General features: G+C 44.5%; 1 protein-coding gene across 1 annotated transcript; it reads right to left on the bottom strand.

The window, feature by feature from the left end:
* Positions 1–8,634: 8,634 nt before the first annotated feature.
* On the bottom strand, positions 8,635–19,499 carry LOC115107195 (adhesion G protein-coupled receptor E5-like). The gene is made up of 10 exons (XM_065008383.1): positions 19,481–19,499; positions 17,619–17,638; positions 11,205–11,463; positions 10,969–11,012; positions 10,731–10,844; positions 10,487–10,646; positions 10,212–10,334; positions 9,747–9,905; positions 9,120–9,281; positions 8,635–8,961 (listed from the first exon to the last, which is right to left on the bottom strand). The coding sequence occupies exons 1-8, from the start codon at positions 19,497–19,499 to the stop codon at positions 9,778–9,780; spliced, it is 867 nt and encodes a 288-aa protein (XP_064864455.1). The 3' UTR covers positions 8,635–8,961; positions 9,120–9,281; positions 9,747–9,777.
* Between the last annotated feature and the right edge of the window lie 1,736 nt (positions 19,500–21,235).

Here is a 21,235-nt window from a genome sequence, read left to right on the forward strand (position 1 = left end):
GGTCAAACACTTCAAGTACTACCTGGGTGGTCTGCCCTTTACTGTAAGGACTGACCACTCTGCTCTCCAGTGGCTCATGTCTTTCAGAGAGCCAGAGGGGCAGGTGGCACGCTGGTTGGAGGAGCTTCAGCCGTATGACTTCACGGTGGTGCACAGGGCAGGGGCACGCCACTCCAACGCCGACGCCATGTCCCGTCGGCCCTGTACTGCAGACGGCTGCCGCCACTGTGAACGGAGAGAGGGACGGGAGAGAGAGCTGCGGGCAGAGGAGGGTGTCTGTGCCACAGTGTGTCGGGCGAGCGGGCCTGTCTGCTGTAAGCTGCAGACTGTCGACGTGGCTGAATGGCGGCAGCAGCAGGGACGGGATACAGACCTACAGCCAGTGCTACAGTGGGTAGAGGCGCAGGTGAGGCCACCATGGGAAGAGGTGACAGCGCTCTCACTCGCGACCAAAGGGTTGTGGTCGAAGTTTGAGAGACTGCGGCTGGCTGATGGCGTGCTACAGCGGGCATGGAAGGAGTCAGCTACGGGAGAGGAGAGGTGGCAGGTGGTGGTCCCAAAAGCATTGCGGGAGGCTGTGCTCCAGAGTACTCATGGGGGGTGGGGACTGGACACTTTGGGGTCACAAAAACACTGCGCCGTCTCCGTCAGGGCTTCTACTGGGGGCAGCACAAGAGGGATGTGGAGGACTTTTGTCGCCGCTGTGACAACTGCACAGCGAGAAAGGGCCCCCAGGCCGCTCTCATGCTCAGCTCCAACAGTTCCCAGTGGGGGCTCCCATGGAGAGGGTGGGAGTGGATGTAGTTGGGCCGTTCCTCACCACAGACAGTGGAAACCGCTGGGTGCTCACGGCCATGGACTATTTCACAAAATGGCCCGAGGCCTATGCTCTGCCTGACCAGGAGGCAGAGACCATCGTCGACGCCTGACAGCGGGGATGTTCAGCAGGTTTGGAGCTGCAGAGTCCATCCACAGCGACCAAGGCAGAAACTTTGAGTCCCGTGTGTTCGCCACCATGTGTGAGAGGCTGGGTATGCACAAGACCCGCACTACTCCTCTCCATCCTCAAAGTGATGGCCTTGTGGAGCGCTTCAACAAAACGCTTGGACAGCAGCTGGCCATCGTCTCTTCCAAACACCAGCGTGACTGGGACAAGCACCTGCCTATGGTCCTCATGGCATGCCGCTCCGCTGTCCAAGACTCCACCTCCTGCACGCCTGCCCTCCTCATGCTGGGGAGAGAGATCCGCACCCCTGCGGAGATGGCGTTTGGTCGGCCCCTGGATAGCCCTCATGTTCCTCCGGGGCCGGAGTATGCCCGGAGACTCCAGGACCGCCTGGAGACAGCCCACACCTTCGCCAGAGAGCAGCTGGTGAATGCAGGTGTGAGGCAGAAAAGGAACTATGACGTGCACACCCGGGAAGGCACTTTGTGGCTGGAGAGCTGGTCTGGGTCTACAGCCCCTAAGGAAAAAAAGGCAGATGCCCCAAGTTGGACAGTCACTGGGTGGGACCCTGCAGTGTCCTGGAGAGGGTAGGGGAGGTTGTGTACTGGGTGCAGCTTCCTCCCAGGGGGAGAAAGGTGGCACTGCACCGGGACAGGTTAGCCCCATACAGAGGGGCCTCTTCTCCCCAAACCCCAGGAACCCCCACAATTCCCCTCTCTGGCAATGACATTCTCCAGGCACCCACCCTCAGGTGCCGCAGACAAGGCTCCAGACAGCCCACTCCCCCTGTCTCCCCCCCTGTGTCACCGCGTGGTTCCCCAGAACCACGGACTGTATTACCCGTTCCCGCTTCCTTGTCCCCCATATCCCTGCCTTCATCCCCTGGTTCCCAGAGGGGCACTCTGCAACCATCACGGCCACGCAGGCAAAGGAGACCGCCGGGTCGCTTCAGAGACTTTGTTTGTTCCCTCGGGGACGAGGGACTTTGTGGTGGGGGGGCTGTGTAGCGACCCGCACAGACAGCTGTGTGTTATGTGCTAGGCTAGGAGGTGGTTGTGTTGTACTGACCAGTACCCGGTGTTCGCGGGGTCCGACATGTCAATCAACCTGCTATCTGCCAATCACGGGAATGCCTGGAATGTTCTGATGCCGGGCATCCTGGTGGTTGGCGGAGTGGCGTGGAGGGGGGTTGGGCATTGGAAGTTAAGACCAGGTTCAGCCTTTGTTCTCTCTCTCTTACGTCTGGGCTTCACAAGAGAAGGTCACGATTGGCTTGTGGGTTATCTGTCATCTATTTGGCGTGTGCTACGGCCCAAACAGTAGCCTGTGTAAAGTTGGTTCAATAAACCGTCAATTCGCAAACTCAAGCCTCTGTCTGGACAATTGTTCATTTATAATCTAGTCAGGTCATTACAGTATCAACAAGACTAATGGAAACAGCAAATCTGCCTAAAACTTCCAATGTTGAAAATAAAAATATACGCTAGACAGGTGATGTATTTTTTGTTGTTGGTGAAATAGATAATGCGACAATTGCGGTAGAAATAAATGTATGCGCAAATATTGATAGAACATGTCGCAAAACACTTTGGAGTCGCGCGATGATTGTAGCCTACTACCACGCATAGTTTATCGGCAGATGGAATACCTTATGATAAACGTCATAATTTATGGTGGTTAAATCAAAATCACATTTGATTTGTCACATGCTTCGGAAACAACAGGTATTGGCATAACAGTGAAATGCTTACTTACGGCTCCTTGAAAACGCAGAGAGAACGTTTGAAAAATAATATACAAAATAACACAAGGAATAAATACACAATGAGTAACGTTCATTTGGCTAGATGGGGTACCAGTACCAAGTCGATGAGCAGGGGTAGGAGGCAATTGAGGTACATGTAGCCTAAATCGAGCTCCACAGTGGCAAGTATCCCTGACTGCAGTGTGCAGTTTTTTTTTGTCCAACTGAGGTTTGAGTCACACACTGAATACAAACACACAGTTCGTGCAAGGCACATGTTGAATACAAACTCATTTTATTTTTGAAGCTCATAAAAAATATTATATAAAGTGGTACCAGCACGTGTAAACACTTTTTTCTTCATGCTATTTTTAAGACAAGCTACTGATATTGTTGCAGTGAACAACAAACTTGTTATGTATGTCATGTACTGTTAAAATTGTGTTGATAAATGTTAGAACTTTGTAATTATATTATTTAATTGAGCATATATATATATATACATACATACATACATACACACACACACACACACACTTACTACCTATCCTGATTTAAATGCTATTTACTTTCCTCATGAGAATGGAAACAGACTATACCATATAGAGTTATACCAGCTCCAGTAAAGAGACCAGAGACTCGGGCACTGCTACGTCATCTTTACTAAACAACACAATTAACAATTGAAACAATTAACACAGCATACAAAAACAAGGTTTGACCACTCCTCAAAAATAGCTTCTATAGTATTGAGGTCAGAGCTTTGTTATGGCCACTCCAATACCATGACTATGTTGTCCTTATGCCATTTTGCCATAACTTTGGAAGTATGTTTGGGGTCATTGTCCATTTGGAAGACCCATTTGCGACCAAGCTTTAACTTCCTGACTGATGTCTTGAGATGTTGCTTCAATATATCCACATAATTTCCCCTCCTCATGATGCCATCTATTTTGTGAAGTGCACCAGCCCCTCCTGCAGCAAAGCACCCCCATAACATGATGCTGCCACTCCCGCAAGCCTCCCACTTTTTCCTCCAAACATAACGATGGTCATTGTGGCCAAACAGTTCTATTTTTGTTTCATCAGACCGGAGGACATTTCTCCAAAAAGTACGATCTTTGTCCCCATTTGCAGTTGCAAACCGTTGTCGGGCTTTTTTATGGCGGTTTTGGAGCAGTGGCTTCTTCCTTGCTGAGCAGCCTTTCAGGTTATGTCAATATAGGACTCGTTTTACTGTGGATATAGATACTTTGAACCTGTTTCTTCCAGCACCTTCACCAGGTCCTTTGCTGGGATTGATTTACACTGTTCGCACCAAAGTACGTTCATCTCTAAGAGACGAGTCTCCTTCCTGAGCAGAAGTACGGCTGCGTGGTCCCATGGTGTTTATACTTGCGTACTATTGTTTGTACAGATGAATGTGGTACCTTCAGGCGTTTGGAAATTGCTCCCAAGGATGAACCAGACTTGTGGAGGGCTACCCTTTTTTTTCTGAGGTCTTGTCTGATTTCTTTTCATTTTCCCATGATGTCAAGCAAAGAGGCACTGAGTTTGAACGTAGGCCACGGGTACACCTCCAATTGACTCAAATTATGTGCATTAGCCAAACAGAAGCTTCGAAAGCCATGACCTCATTTTATGGAATTTTCCAAACTGTTTAAAGGCATATTCAACTTAGTGTATGTAAACGTCTGACCCACTGGAATTGTGATACAGTGAATTATCAGTGAAATAATCTGCCTGTAAACAATTGTTGGAAAAATTACTTGTGTCATGCACAAAGTAGATGTACTAACCGACTTGGAGAAACTATAGTTTGTTAGCAAGAAATTTGTGGAGTGGATGAAAAACTACTTTTAATGACGCCAACCTAAGTGTATGTAAACTTCCGACTTCACCTGTACATTCAATATGAAAATATATTCAGGTCAGTCTGGCTGCAGTGAAACAAGTGATTTTAAGGATGCAAATTAAAGGTTTTTATAATGTTCAAGACTTACGGCATGGGAATACATTTCAGGATGTAGAAGATATGTAGAGAACCCTGGAATGAGTAGGCGTGTCCAAACTTTTGACTGGTACTGTATATTCACATTAAAATGGGACGCCAATTGGATGGAAACCTAGCTACTGTAATAGATTTCCATTCAAATCTGCAAAAGTTACTTTTTTGCAAAAAACTATTTATCAAGCAAGAATTTTGCTAGGACTATCTGGGATTGGTCTGAGTGGGTAGGGAAAAACTGAAAACAAGATGTTATTGGCAGAGGGGTTTGGAACTCTTTATTGGTCTATTAACCAATTTACTGCATAGTGATGTCACCATGGAAAGCCCAAAACTCCCACCCATGCAATCCTGCTGATGAGAAGGTCCTGTGTAGATTGTATTTTCAACCAGAAACTATCAGGAAAAAAAAACACTTCATATTTTTTTCACACTTTTACGGTATTAGTTTCATCAGCTGTTCTTTTGATCAACATGATACAAAAAACACAGAAAAATCCACATTTTGTCTGCACTGAGCCTTTAAAAATAAAAGGAAGTAGTGCACACAGAGAGATTAGTGTGATGACAAGGAAAGGCTTAAACAAACGCATACATATTATTTCACAATTCTTACCCAAACATTGTCCAATTACGTCAACCATGAACCCAGGTTGGCACTGACAGATGTAGTTGCCGATGCAAATGTTCTCCACAGATGGAGGTGTGACACTCATCGATATGATACATATGGCTGAAAGACAATGTATGTGTCAGCCAAAATCACAGGAGGTTGGTGGCACCTTAATTGAGGAGGACGGGCTCGTGGTAATGGCTGGAGTGGAATGGTATCAAATACATTATTATGAGCCGTTCTCAGCAGCCTCCACTGGTCAAAATACATTAAATCTTCAATGATGCTCAAAAGCTATTTTTCTGGTTCGATGTGTTCCATAAATCTTATCACATTTTTATTGGGCACATACGCATATATAAGACCAGCATCATGACAGATAAGTTGTAGAGAAGCACATTCTGAAACAAACAAAACATTAAGAACACCTGCTCTTTCCATGACAGACTGACTAGGTGAATCCAATTGAAAGCTATGATCAGTTATTGAGGTCACTTGTTAAATCTACTTCGAATGAGTGTAGATGAAGGGGAGGAGACAGGGGATTTTTAAGCCTTGAGACGATTGAGACATGGATTGTGTATGTGTGCCATTCAAAGGGTGAATGGGCAAGACAAAAGATTGAAGTGTCTTTGAACAGGGTATACCTGTAGTAAGTGTCAGGTGCACCAGTTTGAGTGTGTCAAGATTTGCAATGCTGCCGAGTGACCAAAACATTAGGAACATCTTCGTACTATTGAGTTGACCCCCCTTTTGCCTTCAGAACAGCTTCAATTTGTCGGGGCAAGATCGTACCACAGGGATGTTGCCCCGTGTCGACTCCAATGCTTCGCACAGTTATGTCAAGTTGACTGGATGTCCTTTGGGTGGTGGATCATTCTTGATACACATGAAACTGTTGAGCATGAAAACCCATCAGTGTTGAAGTTCTTGACACACTCAACCCGGTGCACCTGGCACCCACTACCATTCCTCGTTCAAAGGCACTTAAATCTTTTGTCTTGCCCATTCACCCTCTGAATGGCACATATACACAATCCACGTCTCAAAGGCTTAAACATCCTTCTTTAAAGCTGTCTGCTCCCCTTCATCTACACTGATTGAAGGGGATTTAACAAGTGACATCAACAAGGGATCATAGCTTTCACCTGGATTCACCTGGTCAGTCCGTCATCGAAAGAGCATGTTTTGTACACTATGTATACACACACTGTATAAACAGTGCCTCCAGAAACTAGTCACAACCTGTGTTTTTTTTTGGTTGTATTAAAGCTGCTTTCTTACTCAGAAAGACTATCAGCTGTAGTCACTGCCAAAGGTGATTCTAACATGTATCGACTCAAGTCAAGTCAAAGTAAATAAGATATTCCTCTATTTAATTTTCAACAAATTTGCTTGGATCCCATGCTTTCTTGATAGTACAAACCTGCTGTCCAAACCAAGGCATTAGTTATTAAGCTACTCAGTGAGCTCACGCCTGGAAGAAAGCACAGGGTTCAAGTGCAAGAAGTTTTCTGAGTTGATGTGTGAACAACTATTGCATGTTCTCACACACTCTCTGTCTTTATCATTTGATCCATTCTTGTGTTTCCTCACCTTTCGCAATCATACTGTTGATTTGTGACGATATGTACAGTATTTCATCTAACAGCAGAATGCGTAGCTACAGCAAATCAGTTGCTCTATCAACATTAGGGGAACGGAGATAACGGGTTAAAGCCATCCAAAAATAACTGATACACATGAGCTTTTGAGCATAACCCCAATTACAAAATCATAAGCTTAAAAAGGTCCAGCAGTACTATATTTCCCAATGAAAATAGCGTTTGAGTGACTAAAACATCAACCATAATACCCCCCCACCTAGATTCAAATGCTCAGAATTGACCTTTTCTCTCATTTCCAACTATCAGTAAGGCTGAAGGACCAGTCTGAGTGGGTGGGGAGCTCACCTTGATTGAAGGCAACTTGGATGCAATGCTGCAGTGAGATAATCTCAAGCAAATGTGCTGATACACGAAGCTCAAACAAGATTCCATGGCTTCACAAATGATTTGTCTATCCAACTGTTCGGTTTTTGTAACCGCATCGATATAGACAACATCCTGTCTCAGTTCATGTTGGACAAGTTCAGTTGAAACTGGTCGGGAAAAAGCCTGGGTTGACTTCATCAATTACATTTGCTGACTGCCAGACCATGTACATAAACCATGCCTTGCCATGATGTCAATAATTATGTATACATCGTTTGGCATGTCTCTTCTGTTGCAGTTCATAGCAGCACTGACATGACAACTGAGTCGGTGTTCCAAACAGATTTCCTTCCCCCATGCTGGCCAGTAACTAGCCAACACCAGATACAGATGAAAGTGAAAACCTAGATGTATATTTGCCACAGATAAATAAGGGAAACCTATAACACCGTGCAGTCACATTTTGACACCAGTAGTCTAGCTAGCTAGCTATGTAAACCACGTCCCTCTGCGTACACGTCTTCTGCAATGATGGTTACAAGGCAGTACTTATTATAGGGTATGAGAATAAGACGTTACTATTGGTGTATTAAAATGAGCGAATAAATGTGGATGTTTCACCGATCCCCAATAAGCAAACAGTATCTAGATTCCTGATTTTGACATAAAGGAGGAAGCAAGTCACTTTATGATCTAACTTTATCAATGTACCAGCGACAGTCGTTTGTCATACTCTGATAGGGTTTAATCCAAGTCATCCAATTTGATGATAAACACGATTTTGACTGTTCAGGACCTTTAAAAGATGTTTTTCATTCTCTGACATTCTAACCAAAACAGAAACTCAACCTGGACCGTCGGTTCTTCACCTACCCGTTTCAGGAAAGCCAGGTTTTAGGAAGCTGCAGCTGATGGACTTGATGAGCTTTACTACACAGCACTCTAATTTGAGCTTTCCTACTTAGAAAGAGTGAAATATTGAAGAGGTTGCTGTTTAACGCATGTTTTGTTCTCCTCGTTTCATGTTCACACGCAATCTGCCTGATGCACTAGAACAGGTCTCCAGGCCGTTGACCATCGGCCACATAACAGTATGAATTCAATGTAGGTATGCATGTGCAGTTTGTCCCTTTCTACGTGTCCAGTATACACAGTGAGCGTAAAGGTGTGTGTTCAGTCTTTCATGAACAAACATGTACGTCCTTCCTTTGATTACAACAGAGTTACTATTTAAACTTGTACAATAATGCTATATGGTAAACTCGTCTACGTACAATTGAACAGTGATAAAAGTAAATTGACATTGATGGGAATTGAGAACAATCAATAATATCAAAATACATGTATATATTTCATGAAATCATGTTTATCAATTGACTGAGGTTGAAACTGAAACTTAATATTTACATTTTCTAACAGTTCGTTCAGTCTAAACAGTTATTTTACAGTAAATTGACATAGGGTGGGATTATATACAAAACACAGGAAAGAGATTTTAGAAATCCCTGCTGTCTAAATTGAGGTGCTTTAGAGGTTAAAATGCTGTTCTGGTCGGCTCCCTCCATTGCGCTTTTTGCTGACAAAGCGACACCACAGGGTCATGAGCAGGGATAGGACCACACAAGCCAGCGCCACGGAAGCGCCCGCCCACATCACCAACTGCAACTGTCTGCATTTCTGTCAATGTCAATGCGGAATAACAAGAATCAAATATCGACCATACTACTGCCCCAAGGAAGGTATGCTTGGGGTGTGAGTTTGAAGGCAAAAATACCTTCTCACAGATCTAAGAACCTTTTCCCTCTTAGCAGTTCTATGGTGTTGTTGTGTATCACCTTATTCTCTTGGATTCCCCTGAGCAGGGCAAAGCTGCTGAGATGGGTGCAGGAGCACACAGTGTGGGTGGAGTTGGACATCACGGAGGCGCAGCCCTGGATTGACCAAGCCCCCTCACCATCCTCTGACCAATAAACACAGGTGGTATTCGCATCACTGGACTGGGGCACAGAGGAGATGAGACTCATATCATTTTATGAACAGCTAAGTTCTACTGCGTGCATATCTGTTAAACAAATGTTTTTTAATTTTTTTTTAAATGTCTCATAAAACCTGTTTTAAAGGGATAGTTTACTTTATTTTGAAGTTAAATCCAGAATAATCTGGCTAGCATTTCTGTATCCGTTAGTGGTGCATTCAAAAGCATGGGGACGTAGACCACACCGAGCTCTTTCCCCATGATGCTGAACACATCGCTAACGGATACAATCCATTTCCACTAGCATTGCAACATTCCTCAAAAATTGTAGCTAGGAGATTTTAAACATTGCTAAATAACCAGCTAAACAAAGATGAAAAACCTGTTTGGAGCAAACAATCACAGTCTAGGGAAGTCAAAGATAAGCGAAAGAAGTGAACTATCACTGCAACTGACAGTCAGCCTTTTAGAGAAACACAATTGTTACCTTCAAGTGATTGAAGGTGAGAATGATCGGTTCAGACAGGTTTGTTTGTTGTGTTGGAGTTGCTAACAGATACAGTCACCACTCTGGAGGAGAGCTGCTCGGAGCCGTTGGTCAAAGTCTGCAGACTCTTGTAGCTGAGCAAAATGGCAAACGCAAAACCTGCAAACATCATAACACAAAATCAATCCACTTAAAACATACAGAAACAAACAATATAAAACAAAACCAATTCACAAATCATCAAGTATACAAACCCATCAACCTAAAATAAAACACACACGGTACACAACATATGCACCATATACAGTATAATAAGCCCTGCACAAAACACAAAAGCCTCCACACAAATCCTACAAGATATAAAATAAAGAAACGTAATAGAAATGTCAGTAAATAATTGTCACTCAGAAACTCCCAATTACTTTGTTTTTTAAAGAAGGCCACTGCAGCTGAGTGGGAGTGTACCTGGGAAATTTGTGTCATCTCCGATCGCCGTCTCCCAGGTGGTGTCAAGTTGGATGTTTTCATTCGTCAGTCTGACTGGTCCTCGGGGTGGTGTCCTGTCCCTCCTCACCACAACTTCTACCTCTGTTTTTCAACATAGGGACAACAATCTATACTAAGTAAGAAATCACCATTATTGAAAGAACAAGTGGTCACTTAGTGGTCAATGCAAGGTTAAGTTGTGGTACCGCTGATGTTAAAGTGATCACTAAATGTGTTTTCAGTATAAGTGTTACCTGTATGGCTTGTATTTATCCTGCTCACATTTTCTCTCAGCTGTGGAGCAATCAGTCTGATAGAGTTTTCTACTGTCCTCAGTAGCGTAGTCACCTTCCCGCTGATACCACCATGATCATTGGACTGGAGTTGAAGAACATCAGTGACATTGGCCAGTACCTTTAGAAAAGACAGACAACAGAGACGTGATGTAACGTGTATGTGTGTGTGCGCGCTTGTGTGTAGCTCAGGGAGGCAACATACTGTCAAAAGCGCCTCTCCAGTCTTTTCTATAGCTCCAGCCAACCCAGAGGAGTTAATCAACACCAAACAGTTGTTTCTCAGGGGAGACAAGAGGCTGTCAAAACCTGGTAGAGTCTGAGAGAGACAGAAAGTACACAGAAAGAGAGAGAGAAATATAAATGAGAAGAATGTGGTGAATAATCAAGATGAAGAGAAGCACTTGAGAAAATAATAATTTAAAAAAAGGGGAAGAATTTACCTGTTCAGGTGTACTCTGAGTTGCAAAAGGGTCACAATTCAGCTCTAAAAGGAAAACCATGAATGCAGATGACCTCAGATCGTACAAATACAACACAATACATCAGGCCGGTCATCGCGATTGTGAAACTGGTAACTGGGTGGAGGTTTCAACAGATGGCCTCAAGATCAGTGGTCACAAGCGAAGACAACTGAGATCAGCAGAAAATGAAAAGGTAGAACAAGCATTTCTCTCACCTTGACACCTAGATTGGTTGTTGCCGTAGGTAGTGAATCCAGGGGGACAATGACACCTGTAGCTGCCCTCCAGATTCCAGCAGGTTCCATTCTCGCCACAGGGGTATTTGTTCCCAGCCCCTATACACTCATTTACGTCTGTGTGAGAGTGAGTGAGTGAGTGTGAGTGAGAGAGTGAGAGAGTGTGTGAGAGAGAGAGAGAGACAGAAAGTGGGGGAATAAGAAAGACGATGACGACATGGATGTGTCGGACAGTGACCTAACAGAGTGATACTAAAGACACGCAATACCCCAAAACACAATGTGGATAAGACGTTTCAAATAATTCTGGTCAATCCATTTAGTTTTGCGGTACTGTGAGGTAGTCATAGTAAAGTGACTACCTCACCGGTACCACAACTTAACCTGACACAGAACACATCGACCCAAGGAGAATGGGGTTTCTCTCACCTACACACATGGAACTTATATCGCCTTCCTGATGGAATCCCTGGAGACAACATTTACATTACATTTAAGTCATTTAGCAGACGCTCTTATCCAGAGCGACTTACAAATTGGTGCGTTCACCTTATGACATCCAGTGGAACAGCCACTTTACAATAGTGCATCTAAATCTTTTAAGGGGGGTGAGAAGGATTACTTTATCCTATCCTAGGTATTCCTTAAAGAGGTGGGGTTTCAGGTGTCTCCGGAAGGTGGTGATTGACTCCGCTGTCCTGGCGTCGTGAGGGAGTTTGTTCCACCATTGGGGGGCCAGAGCAGCGAACAGTTTTGACTGGGCTGAGCGGGAACTGTACTTCCTCAGTGGTAGGGAGGCGAGCAGGCCAGAGGTGGATGAACGCAGTGCCCTTGTTTGGGTGTAGGGCCTGATCAGAGCCTGGAGGTACTGAGGTGCCGTTCCCCTCACAGCTCCGTAGGCCAGCACCATGGTCTTGTAGCGGATGCGAGCTTCAACTGGAAGCCAGTGGAGAGAGCGGAGGAGCGGGGTGACGTGAGAGAGCTTGGGAAGGTTGAACACCAGACGGGCTGCGGCGTTCTGGATGAGTTGTAGGGGTTTAATGGCACAGGCAGGGAGCCCAGCCAACAGCGAGTTGCAGTAATCCAGACGGGAGATGACAAGTGCCTGGATTAGGACCTGCGCCGCTTCCTGTGTGAGGCAGGGTCGTACTCTGCGGATGTTGTAGAGCATGAACCTACAGGAACGGGCCACCGCCTTGATGTTAGTTGAGAACGACAGGGTGTTGTCCAGGATCACGCCAAGCTTCTTAGCGCTCTGGGAGGAGGACACAATGGAGTTGTCAACCATGATGGCGAGATCATGGAACGAGCAGTCCTTCCCCGGGAGGAAGAGCAGCTCCGTCTTACCGAGGTTCAGCTTGAGGTGGTGATCCGTCATCCACACTGATATGTCTGCCAGACATGCAGAGATGCGATTCGCCACCTGGTCATCAGAAGGGGGAAAGGAGAAGATTAATTGTGTGTCGTCTGCATAGCAATGATAGGAGAGACCATGTGAGGTTATGACAGAGCTAAGTGACTTGGTGTATAGCGAGAATAGGAGAGGGCCTAGAACAGAGCCCTGGGGGACGCCAGTGGTGAGGAGACAGATTCTCGCCACGCCACCTGGTAGGAGCGACCTGTCAGGTAGGACGCAATCCAAGCGTGGGCCGCGCCGGAGATGCCCAACTCGGAGAGGGTGGAGAGGAGGATCTGATGGTTCACAGTATCGAAGGCAGCCGATAGGTCTAGAAGGATGAGAGCAGAGGAGAGAGAGTTAGCTTTAGCAGTGCGGAGCGCCTCCGTGATACAGAGAAGAGCAGTCTCAGTTGAATGACTAGTCTTGAAACCTGACTGATTTGGATCAAGAAGGTCATTCTGAGAGAGATAGCGGGAGAGCTGGCCAAGGACGGCACGTTCAAGAGTTTTGGAGAGAAAAGAAAGAAGGGATACTGGTCTGTAGTTGTTGACATCGGAGGGATCGAGTGTAGGTTTTTTCAGAAGGGGTGCAACTCTCGCTCTCTTGAAGACGGAAGGGACGTAGCCAGCGGTCAGGGATGAGTTGATGAGTGAGGTGAGGTAAGGGAGAAGGTCTCCGGAAATGGTCTGGAGAAGAGAGGAGGGATAGGGTCAAGCGGGCAGGTTGTTGGGCGGCCGGCCGTCACAAGACGCGAGATTTCATCTGGAGAGAGAGGGAGAAAGAGGTCAGAGCACAGGGTAGGGCAGTGTGAGCAGAACCAGCGGTGTCGTTTGACTTAGCAAACGAGGATCGGATGTCGTCGACCTTCTTTTCAAAATGGTTGACGAAGTCATCTGCAGAGAGGGAGGAGGGAGGGGGAGGAGGATTCAGGAGGGAGGAGAAGGTGGCAAAGAGCTTCCTAGGGTTAGAGGCAGATGCTTGGAATTTAGAGTGGTAGAAAGTGGCTTTAGCAGCAGAGACAGAAGAGGAAAATGTAGAGAGGAGGGAGTGAAAGGATGCCAGGTCCGCAGGGAGGCGAGTTTTCCTCCATTTCCACTCGGCTGCCCGGAGCCCTGTTCTGTGAGCTCGCAATGAGTCGTCGAGCCACGGAGCGGGAGGGGAGGACCGAGCCGGCCTGGAGGATAGGGGACATAGAGAGTCAAAGGATGCAGAAAGGGAGGAGGGTTGAGGAGGCAGAATCAGGAGATAGGTTGGAGAAGGTTTGAGCAGAGGGAAGAGATGATAGGATGGAAGAGGAGAGAGTAGCGGGGGAGAGAGAGCGAAGGTTGGGACGGCGCGATACCATCCGAGTAGGGGCAGTGTGGGAAGTGTTGGATGAGAGCGAGAGGGAAAAGGATACAAGGTAGTGGTCGGAGACTTGGAGGAGTTGCAATGAGATTAGTGGAAGAACAGCATCTAGTAAAGATGAGGTCGAGCGTATTGCCTGCCTTGTGAGTAGGGGGAAGGTGAGAGGGTGAGGTCAAAAGAGGAGAGGAGTGGAAAGAAGGAGGCAGAGAGGAATGAGTCAAGGTAGACGTGGGGAGGTTAAAGTCGCCCAGAACTGTGAGAGGTGAGCCGTCCTCAGGAAAGGAGCTTATCAAGGCATCAAGCTCATTGATGAACTCTCGAGGGAACCTGGAGGCGATAAATGATAAGGATGTTAAGCTTGAAAGGGCTGGTAACTGTGACAGCATGGAATTCAAAGGAGGCGATAGACAGATGGGTAAGGGGAGAAAGAGAGAATGACCACTTGGGAGAGATGAGGATCCCGGTGCCACCACCCCGCTGACCAGAAGCTCTCGGGGTGTGCGAGAACACGTGGGCGGACGAAGAGAGAGCAGTAGGAGTAGCAGTGTTATCTGTGGTGATCCATGTTTCCGTCAGTGCCAAGAAGTCGAGGGACTGGAGGGAGGCATAGGCTGAGATGAACTCTGCCTTGTTGGCCGCAGATCGGCAGTTCCAGAGGCTACCGGAGACCTGGAACTCCACGTGGGTCGTGCGCGCTGGGACCACCAGATTAGGGTGGCGCGGCCACGCGGTGTGGAGCGTTTGTATGGTCTGTGCAGAGAGGAGAGAACAGGGATAGACAGACACATAGTTGACAGGCTACAGAAGAGGCTACGCTAATGCAAAGGAGATTGGAATGACAAGTGGACTACACGTCTCGAATGTTCAGAAAGTTAAGCTTACGTAGCAAGAATCTTATTGACTAAAATGATTAAAATGATACAGTACTGCTGAAGTAGGCTAGCTGGCAGTGGCTGCGTTGTTGACTTTGTAGGCTAGCTGGCAGTGGCTGCGTTGTTGACACTACACTAATCAAGTCGTTCCGTTGAGTGTGATAGTTTCTACAGTGCTGCTATTCGGGGGCTAGCTGGCTAGCTAGCAGTGGTGATTACGTTACGTTGCGTTAAAAGAACGACAATAGCTGGCTAGCTAACCTAGAAAAACGCTCTAGACTACACAATTATCTTTGATACAAAGACGGCTATGTAGCTAGCTATGTAGCTAGCTACGATCAAACAAATCAAACCGTTGTACTGTAATGTAATGAAATTAAATTAAAATGTGATACTACCTGTGGAGCGAAGCAGAATGCGACCGGGTTGTTGGGTGAGGAAGTTCTATTCGGTAGACGTTGGCTAGCTGTTGGCTAGCTAGCAGTGTCTCCTACGTTAAGGACGACAAATAGCTGGCTAGCTAACCTCGGTAAATTAAGATAATCACTCTAAGACTACACACTCTAAACTACACAATTATCTTGGATACGAAGACGGCAAAGACAACTATGTAGCTAGCTAACACTACACTAATCAAGTCGTTCAGTTGAGTGTAATAGTTTTTACAGTGTTGCTATTCGCTAGACGGTGGACGTTTGCTAGCTGGCTAGCTGCTGGGCAGATAGCAGTGTAGACTACGTTAGGACGACGAAATACGATAATTACGCAATTATCTTTGATACAAAGACGGCTATGTAGCTAGCTAAGAAGAAATTGCTAAGATTAGACAAATCAAACCGTTGTACTATAATGAAATGTAATGAAATGTAATACTACCTGCGGACCGAAGTGCGGATGCGACCACTCGCTCCAACCCGGAAGACGACAACTGCACCAGTAGCTTCCCTTCCTATTGTGACAGGTTCCCCACTCCCCACAAATATGTCTGTCCTCACCACACTCATCAATGTCTGAAAGTAGAAGAGATTAGTGGGGGGGGGGGGGGGGAGTGGTGGGGAGAGAGGTGATGGGAAAATGGGAGTAACAAAAAAATACAACATTGCAATTGTCTGTATATACAATGCATTTGGAAAGTATTCAGACCCCCTCCAAAAAATACAGCCTTATTCTAAAATATATTAAATTAAATCTACACAGTACCCCATAATGACAAAGTGAAAACAAAAAAACAGAAATATTATTTACATAAGTATTCAGACCCTTTGCTATGAGACTCAAAATTGAGCTCAGGGGCATCCTGTTTCATTGATCGACCTTGAGATGTTTCTACAACTTGATTGGAGTCCACTTGTGGTAAATTCAATTGATTGAACATGATTTGGAAAGGCACACACCTGTCTATATAAGGTCCCACAGTTGACGGTGTATGTCAGAGCAAAAACCAAGCCATGAGGGCAAAGGAATTGTCTGTAGAGCTCCGAGACAGGATTGTGTTGAGGCACAGATCTGGGGAAGTGTACCAAAAACATTTCTGCAGCATTGAAGGTCTCCAAGAACACAGTGGCCTCCATCATTCTTAAATGGAAGAAGTTTGAACCACCAAGACTCTTATTAGAGCTGGTCACCCAGCCAAACTGAGCAATCAGGGGAGAAGGGCCTTGGTCAGGGAGGTGACCAAGAACACGATGGTCACTCTGACAACGCTCCAGAGTACCTCTGTGGAGATGGGAGAACCTTCCAAAAGGACAACCATCTCTGCAGCATTCCACCAATCAGGCCTTTATGGTAGAGTGGCCAGGCAGTAGCCACTCCTCAGTCAAATGCACAACAGCCCGCTTGGAGTTTGCCAAAAAGGCACCTAAAGGACTTTCAGACCACGAGAAACAAAATTCTCTGGTCTGATGAAACCAAGATTGAACTCTTCGGCCTGAATGCCAATCGTCACGTCTGGAAGAAACCTGGCACCATCCCTACGGTGAAGCATGGTGGTGTGTGATAAACAAATTACAAGATTAGGTTTAATACTGTTTATGCATCAAATGGTTGTTTTATGCAATAGAATAGGTTTCTATTAGTACTTTCTCATGTGTCTGTGTGAACTGAGAAAACCCTCTGATGCTTAAAATGCTGATCATTTATTTATGAATGGTTTGGTGATATGTATTTCATAGAATGAGTTGGTGTTCGTACCAGGGAGAGATGGCTCGGGTATGGATAGTAATGAGAGGAACCTTTTCTTAGGGGTCAAACTCTGGTTTCTATACAATAACAACAGTTTTCACAGCAAATGCTATCTGGCTGGGGGATACTCCTTTCTCATATATCAAGTCTCACCGTTTGACCCATTCCACACATCTGTTTGTAATGTAGACTAAGAGGATGTATCTTGTATAAAATATATTTGTATGTCAGAGATCTCGGCACATCACTCAAGAGTGTTGGGTCTCCTCACTCATTATTGATTAGAATTTCCACGACAGTGGGGATGTTTTTCTTTAGGCAGGGACTGGGAGACCAGTCAAGATGAACGGAGCAAAGTACAGAGAGATCCTTGATAAAAGCCTGCTCCAGAGCGCTCAGGACCTCAGACTGGGTCGAAGGTTCACATTCCAACAGGACAACAACCCTAAGCACACAGCCAAGACAATGTAGGAGTGGCTTCGGGACAAGTCTCCGAATGTGCTAGAGTGGCTCAGCCAGAGCCCGGACTTGAACCCTATCGAACATCTCTGGAGAAACCTCAAAATAACAGTGGAGCGGCGTTCCCCATCCAACCTGACAGAGCTTGAGAGGATCTGCAGAGAAGAATGGGAGAAACTTCCAAAATGCCGGTGTGCCAAGTTTGTAGCGTAATACCCAAGAAGACTTTTATCGCTGCTTATGTAAATTGGATATTTACTGTTCTTTAAATGTATTCATTATTGGGTATTGGGTGTAGATTGAGGGGGAAAACTGTTTAATTTGCTAATTCATTGAAAATTAAATACTTCTTATTTACTTAAGTATTTACACCTGAGTCAATCATTTGTAGAGTCCCCTTTGGCAGCGATTACAGCTGTGAGTCTTTCTGGGTAAGTCTAAGAAACTTCCACACCTGGATTGAGCAACATTTGCCCATTATTCTTTTCAAAATTCTTCAAGCTCTGTCAAATTGGTTGTTGATCATTGCTAGACAACTATTTTCAGGCCTTGCCATATATTTTCAAGTAGATTTAAGCCAAAACTGTCTTGGCCACTTAGGAACATTCACCGTCGTCTTGGAAAACAACTCCAGTGTAGATTTGGCCTTGTGTTTGAGGTTACTGTCCTGCTGAAAGGTTAATTAATTTCCCATTGTCTGGTGGAAAGCAGACAACCAGGTTTCCCCCAGGATTTGACTTAGCTTAGTTCCATTCAGTTGATTTTTTACCCTGAAAACTCTCCAGTCCTTAACGATTGCAAGCATACCCATAACATGATGCAGCCACCACTATGCTTGAAAATATGGAGGGCGGTACTCAGTAATGTGTGGTATTGGATTTACCCCAAACATAACACTTCATATTCAGGACAAAATGTATTTGCTTTGACACATTTTTTTGCAGTATTACTTGCCTTGAATTTTTAAAAATTCCGTACAGGCTTCCTTCTTCTCACTCTGTCAATTTGGTTAGTTTTGTGGAGTAACTAAAATGTTGTTGATCCATCCTCAGATCACAGCCATTAAACTGTAACTATTTTAAAGCCTCATGGTGAAATCCCTGAGCGGTTTCCTTCTTCTCTGGCAACGGAGTTAGGAATGATGCCTGTACCTCTGTAGTGACTGGGTGTATTGATACAATATTTAAAGTGTAATTAATAACTTCACCATGCTCAAAGCGATATTCAATGTCATCTTTTTTTATTCGTACCCATCTACCAATAGGTGGCCTTCTTTGTGAGGCATTGGAAAATCTCCCTGGACATTGTGGTTGAATCTGTTTGAATTCACTGCTCAACTGAGGGACCTTACAGATAATTGTATATGTGGGGTAGAGAGATGAGGAAGTCATTCAAAAATAATGTTAAACACTATTATTACACAGACTCAGTCCATGCAAATTATTGTGACTTGTTAAGCACATTTCGGATTGCCATAACAAAGGGGTTGAATACTTACAGACTTGTGACATTTCAGCTTTCACTTTTTCTTAATTTGTAAAAAATTCAAAAACATCATTCCACTTTGACATTATGTATTGTCTGTAGGCCAGTGACAAAAATAAATCCAAATGTAATCCATTTTAAAATCAGGCTGTAACAACAAAATGTGGAAAACGTAAAGGGGTGTGAATACTTTCGAAAAGCAGAGGATGTTGTTCAGTAACAGAATGATTACAAGGGATATTTAGGAATAGTTGATTAAGACCGAATTCCTTCATCCAAAAGAGGATATGACTCACCAACTAAGCACTAACGCAATAGATAGATTTGTAAAATTCCTGAGGTTTCTTATATGTCTTAGATATCAGACAGATAGTAAACAAAATTAAATCATAAATGTTTTGAACTGTCTGTTTTAGACTTTTAGAGGTTAACAAGTAATACAATAAAAATCTTTAAAAAGTTAGGGTCAAAATGATTGACACCCCTATTATCAGTACCTTTCAGTACCTCACCTTGTGAGGATAGCGGCATTTTAGGGATCATAGACCATTCCTCCATACAGAATCCTTCCAGATACTTGATATATCTTTTAACTGCACGTATGGACTGCCCTCTTCAATTTAAACCACAAGTTTTCAATGGGTTAGAAATGTTTCTTTTGTGGACAATAAACACATTTCTTTGTGGATTTTGATTTGTGCTTGGAGTCATTGTTTTGCTGGAAGATCCACTTGCGGCCAAGTTTCAGCCTCCTGGCGGAGGCAACCAGGTTATTGGCCAAAAAAATAATAAGGGCTCTAGGACCAGTGGAAGCAAAATCGCCCCATAACATCAAAGATCCAGCCCCATATTTTATAGTAGGTAAAAGAGGTTATTTTCTGCTAATGCATTGTCATTTCCATGCCAAAACCGCCACTGTAGTGCAAGTCCACTGGTCCTGGGGCCCTTGTTAAGGTCAACGGCATCATGAACTTTACCCAGTACCAAGTAATTTAACCAAAAAACGAGTTGCCTCTGAAGGAGGCTGAAACTTGGCCATAGGTGGATCTTCCATCAAGACAATAAACCTCAAGCACACATCAAAATCCACAAAGAAATGGCTAATTGGCCAAAAATATATATTTTTTGGAATAGCAATCCAATAGTCTCTGGACTTGAAACCCATTGAAAACCGGTGGTTGGAATTGAAGAGAGCAGTCCATAAGCGCAGACTGAAGGATCTAGAAGGATTCTGTATGGAAGAATGGTCTAAGATCCCTCCCAATCTGTTCTCCAATTCCAAACATTTTAGAAAAAGACTCAGCGCCATTATCCTTACAAGGTGAGGTATTGAAAACAGGTGTGTCAATTTTTACCCCTACCTTTGAGGAAAAAAGTATTACTTGTTTAACAAAATCTCCTTCTCTGAGCAATTGTATAAAATCACATAATTTCCCAACATTTCTGAGCATACAATATAACTCAGTATTTGAATTACGCATTTATTTTTTGCTAAATCTTTGTCAAGGGTGTGAATAATTTCAGACCCTACTGTATGCTACAACATTATCATAATTTTAAAACTGACAGACAGTGGTAGCTTTTAATTACCCCGTTTTATTCATATTAGTGGTAAGGAATTAAAGCTATTATTATTAGTTATTAATAACATCTTAAAAACACAGTATTGACCTGTACATCCTCCATCTGCGGAAGTGAAATAAGCGATCCTAGATTCCAACCCAGGATGACACTGACAGTGGTAGCTACCAAGGGTGTTGAAGCAAGTAGAATGGTTCCCACAGATGGAGGGATCTTCCACACACTCATCTGTATCTACATAACACCAAGTAAGTATCTGAGGTTAGGACAGATGTTAGGTATTAGTCAGTTAGTTGGTTGGCTTGAAATGAGTGAGAATAGAGAATAGTTTCAGCTAATGAACAGTGAATGCATTCTTTTAGACATCATCATTCTCACTCTAACCTCTTGGTAAGTCTGAATTCTAAACTTCTTATCCTAAGATGTGAACCTGTAAAAAGGCACCCGTTAAATTCAAACAGATAGAGATGAAAGAAACAATACCCTGCTGTCTACACTTGCCATTCAAATGCAGTGATCTTTTTCATCACCAGGGTAAATCAGTTGATCTTACCAGAACAGCCACTTCCAATCTTAGAAATCGTATACCCTGTTTGACAGAGTGGAGGATATATCCCTTCCAAAGGTAGGGCCAGGTAGAGACCTGTAGGGGAAAAAAGAGAAGAAATATCATACATAAACAAATG

The sequence above is a fragment of the Oncorhynchus nerka genome, linkage group LG23 (genome assembly GCF_034236695.1).
Source record: "Oncorhynchus nerka isolate Pitt River linkage group LG23, Oner_Uvic_2.0, whole genome shotgun sequence".
Taxonomy (NCBI): domain Eukaryota; kingdom Metazoa; phylum Chordata; class Actinopteri; order Salmoniformes; family Salmonidae; genus Oncorhynchus; species Oncorhynchus nerka.

What these genes read in the sequence shown, in the direction of transcription:
- LOC115107195 (XM_065008383.1), bottom strand. An exon ending in ATCCTCTCAAGCTCTGTCAG is followed by an intron (nt 11,464 to 17,618) that starts GTTGGATGGGGA and finishes TCACTCTGTTAG; the next exon opens with GTCACTGTCCGACACATCCA. An exon ending in CTGGAGAGGCGCTTTTGACA is followed by an intron (nt 10,647 to 10,730) that starts GTATGTTGCCTC and finishes TCTTTTCTAAAG; the next exon opens with GTACTGGCCAATGTCACTGA.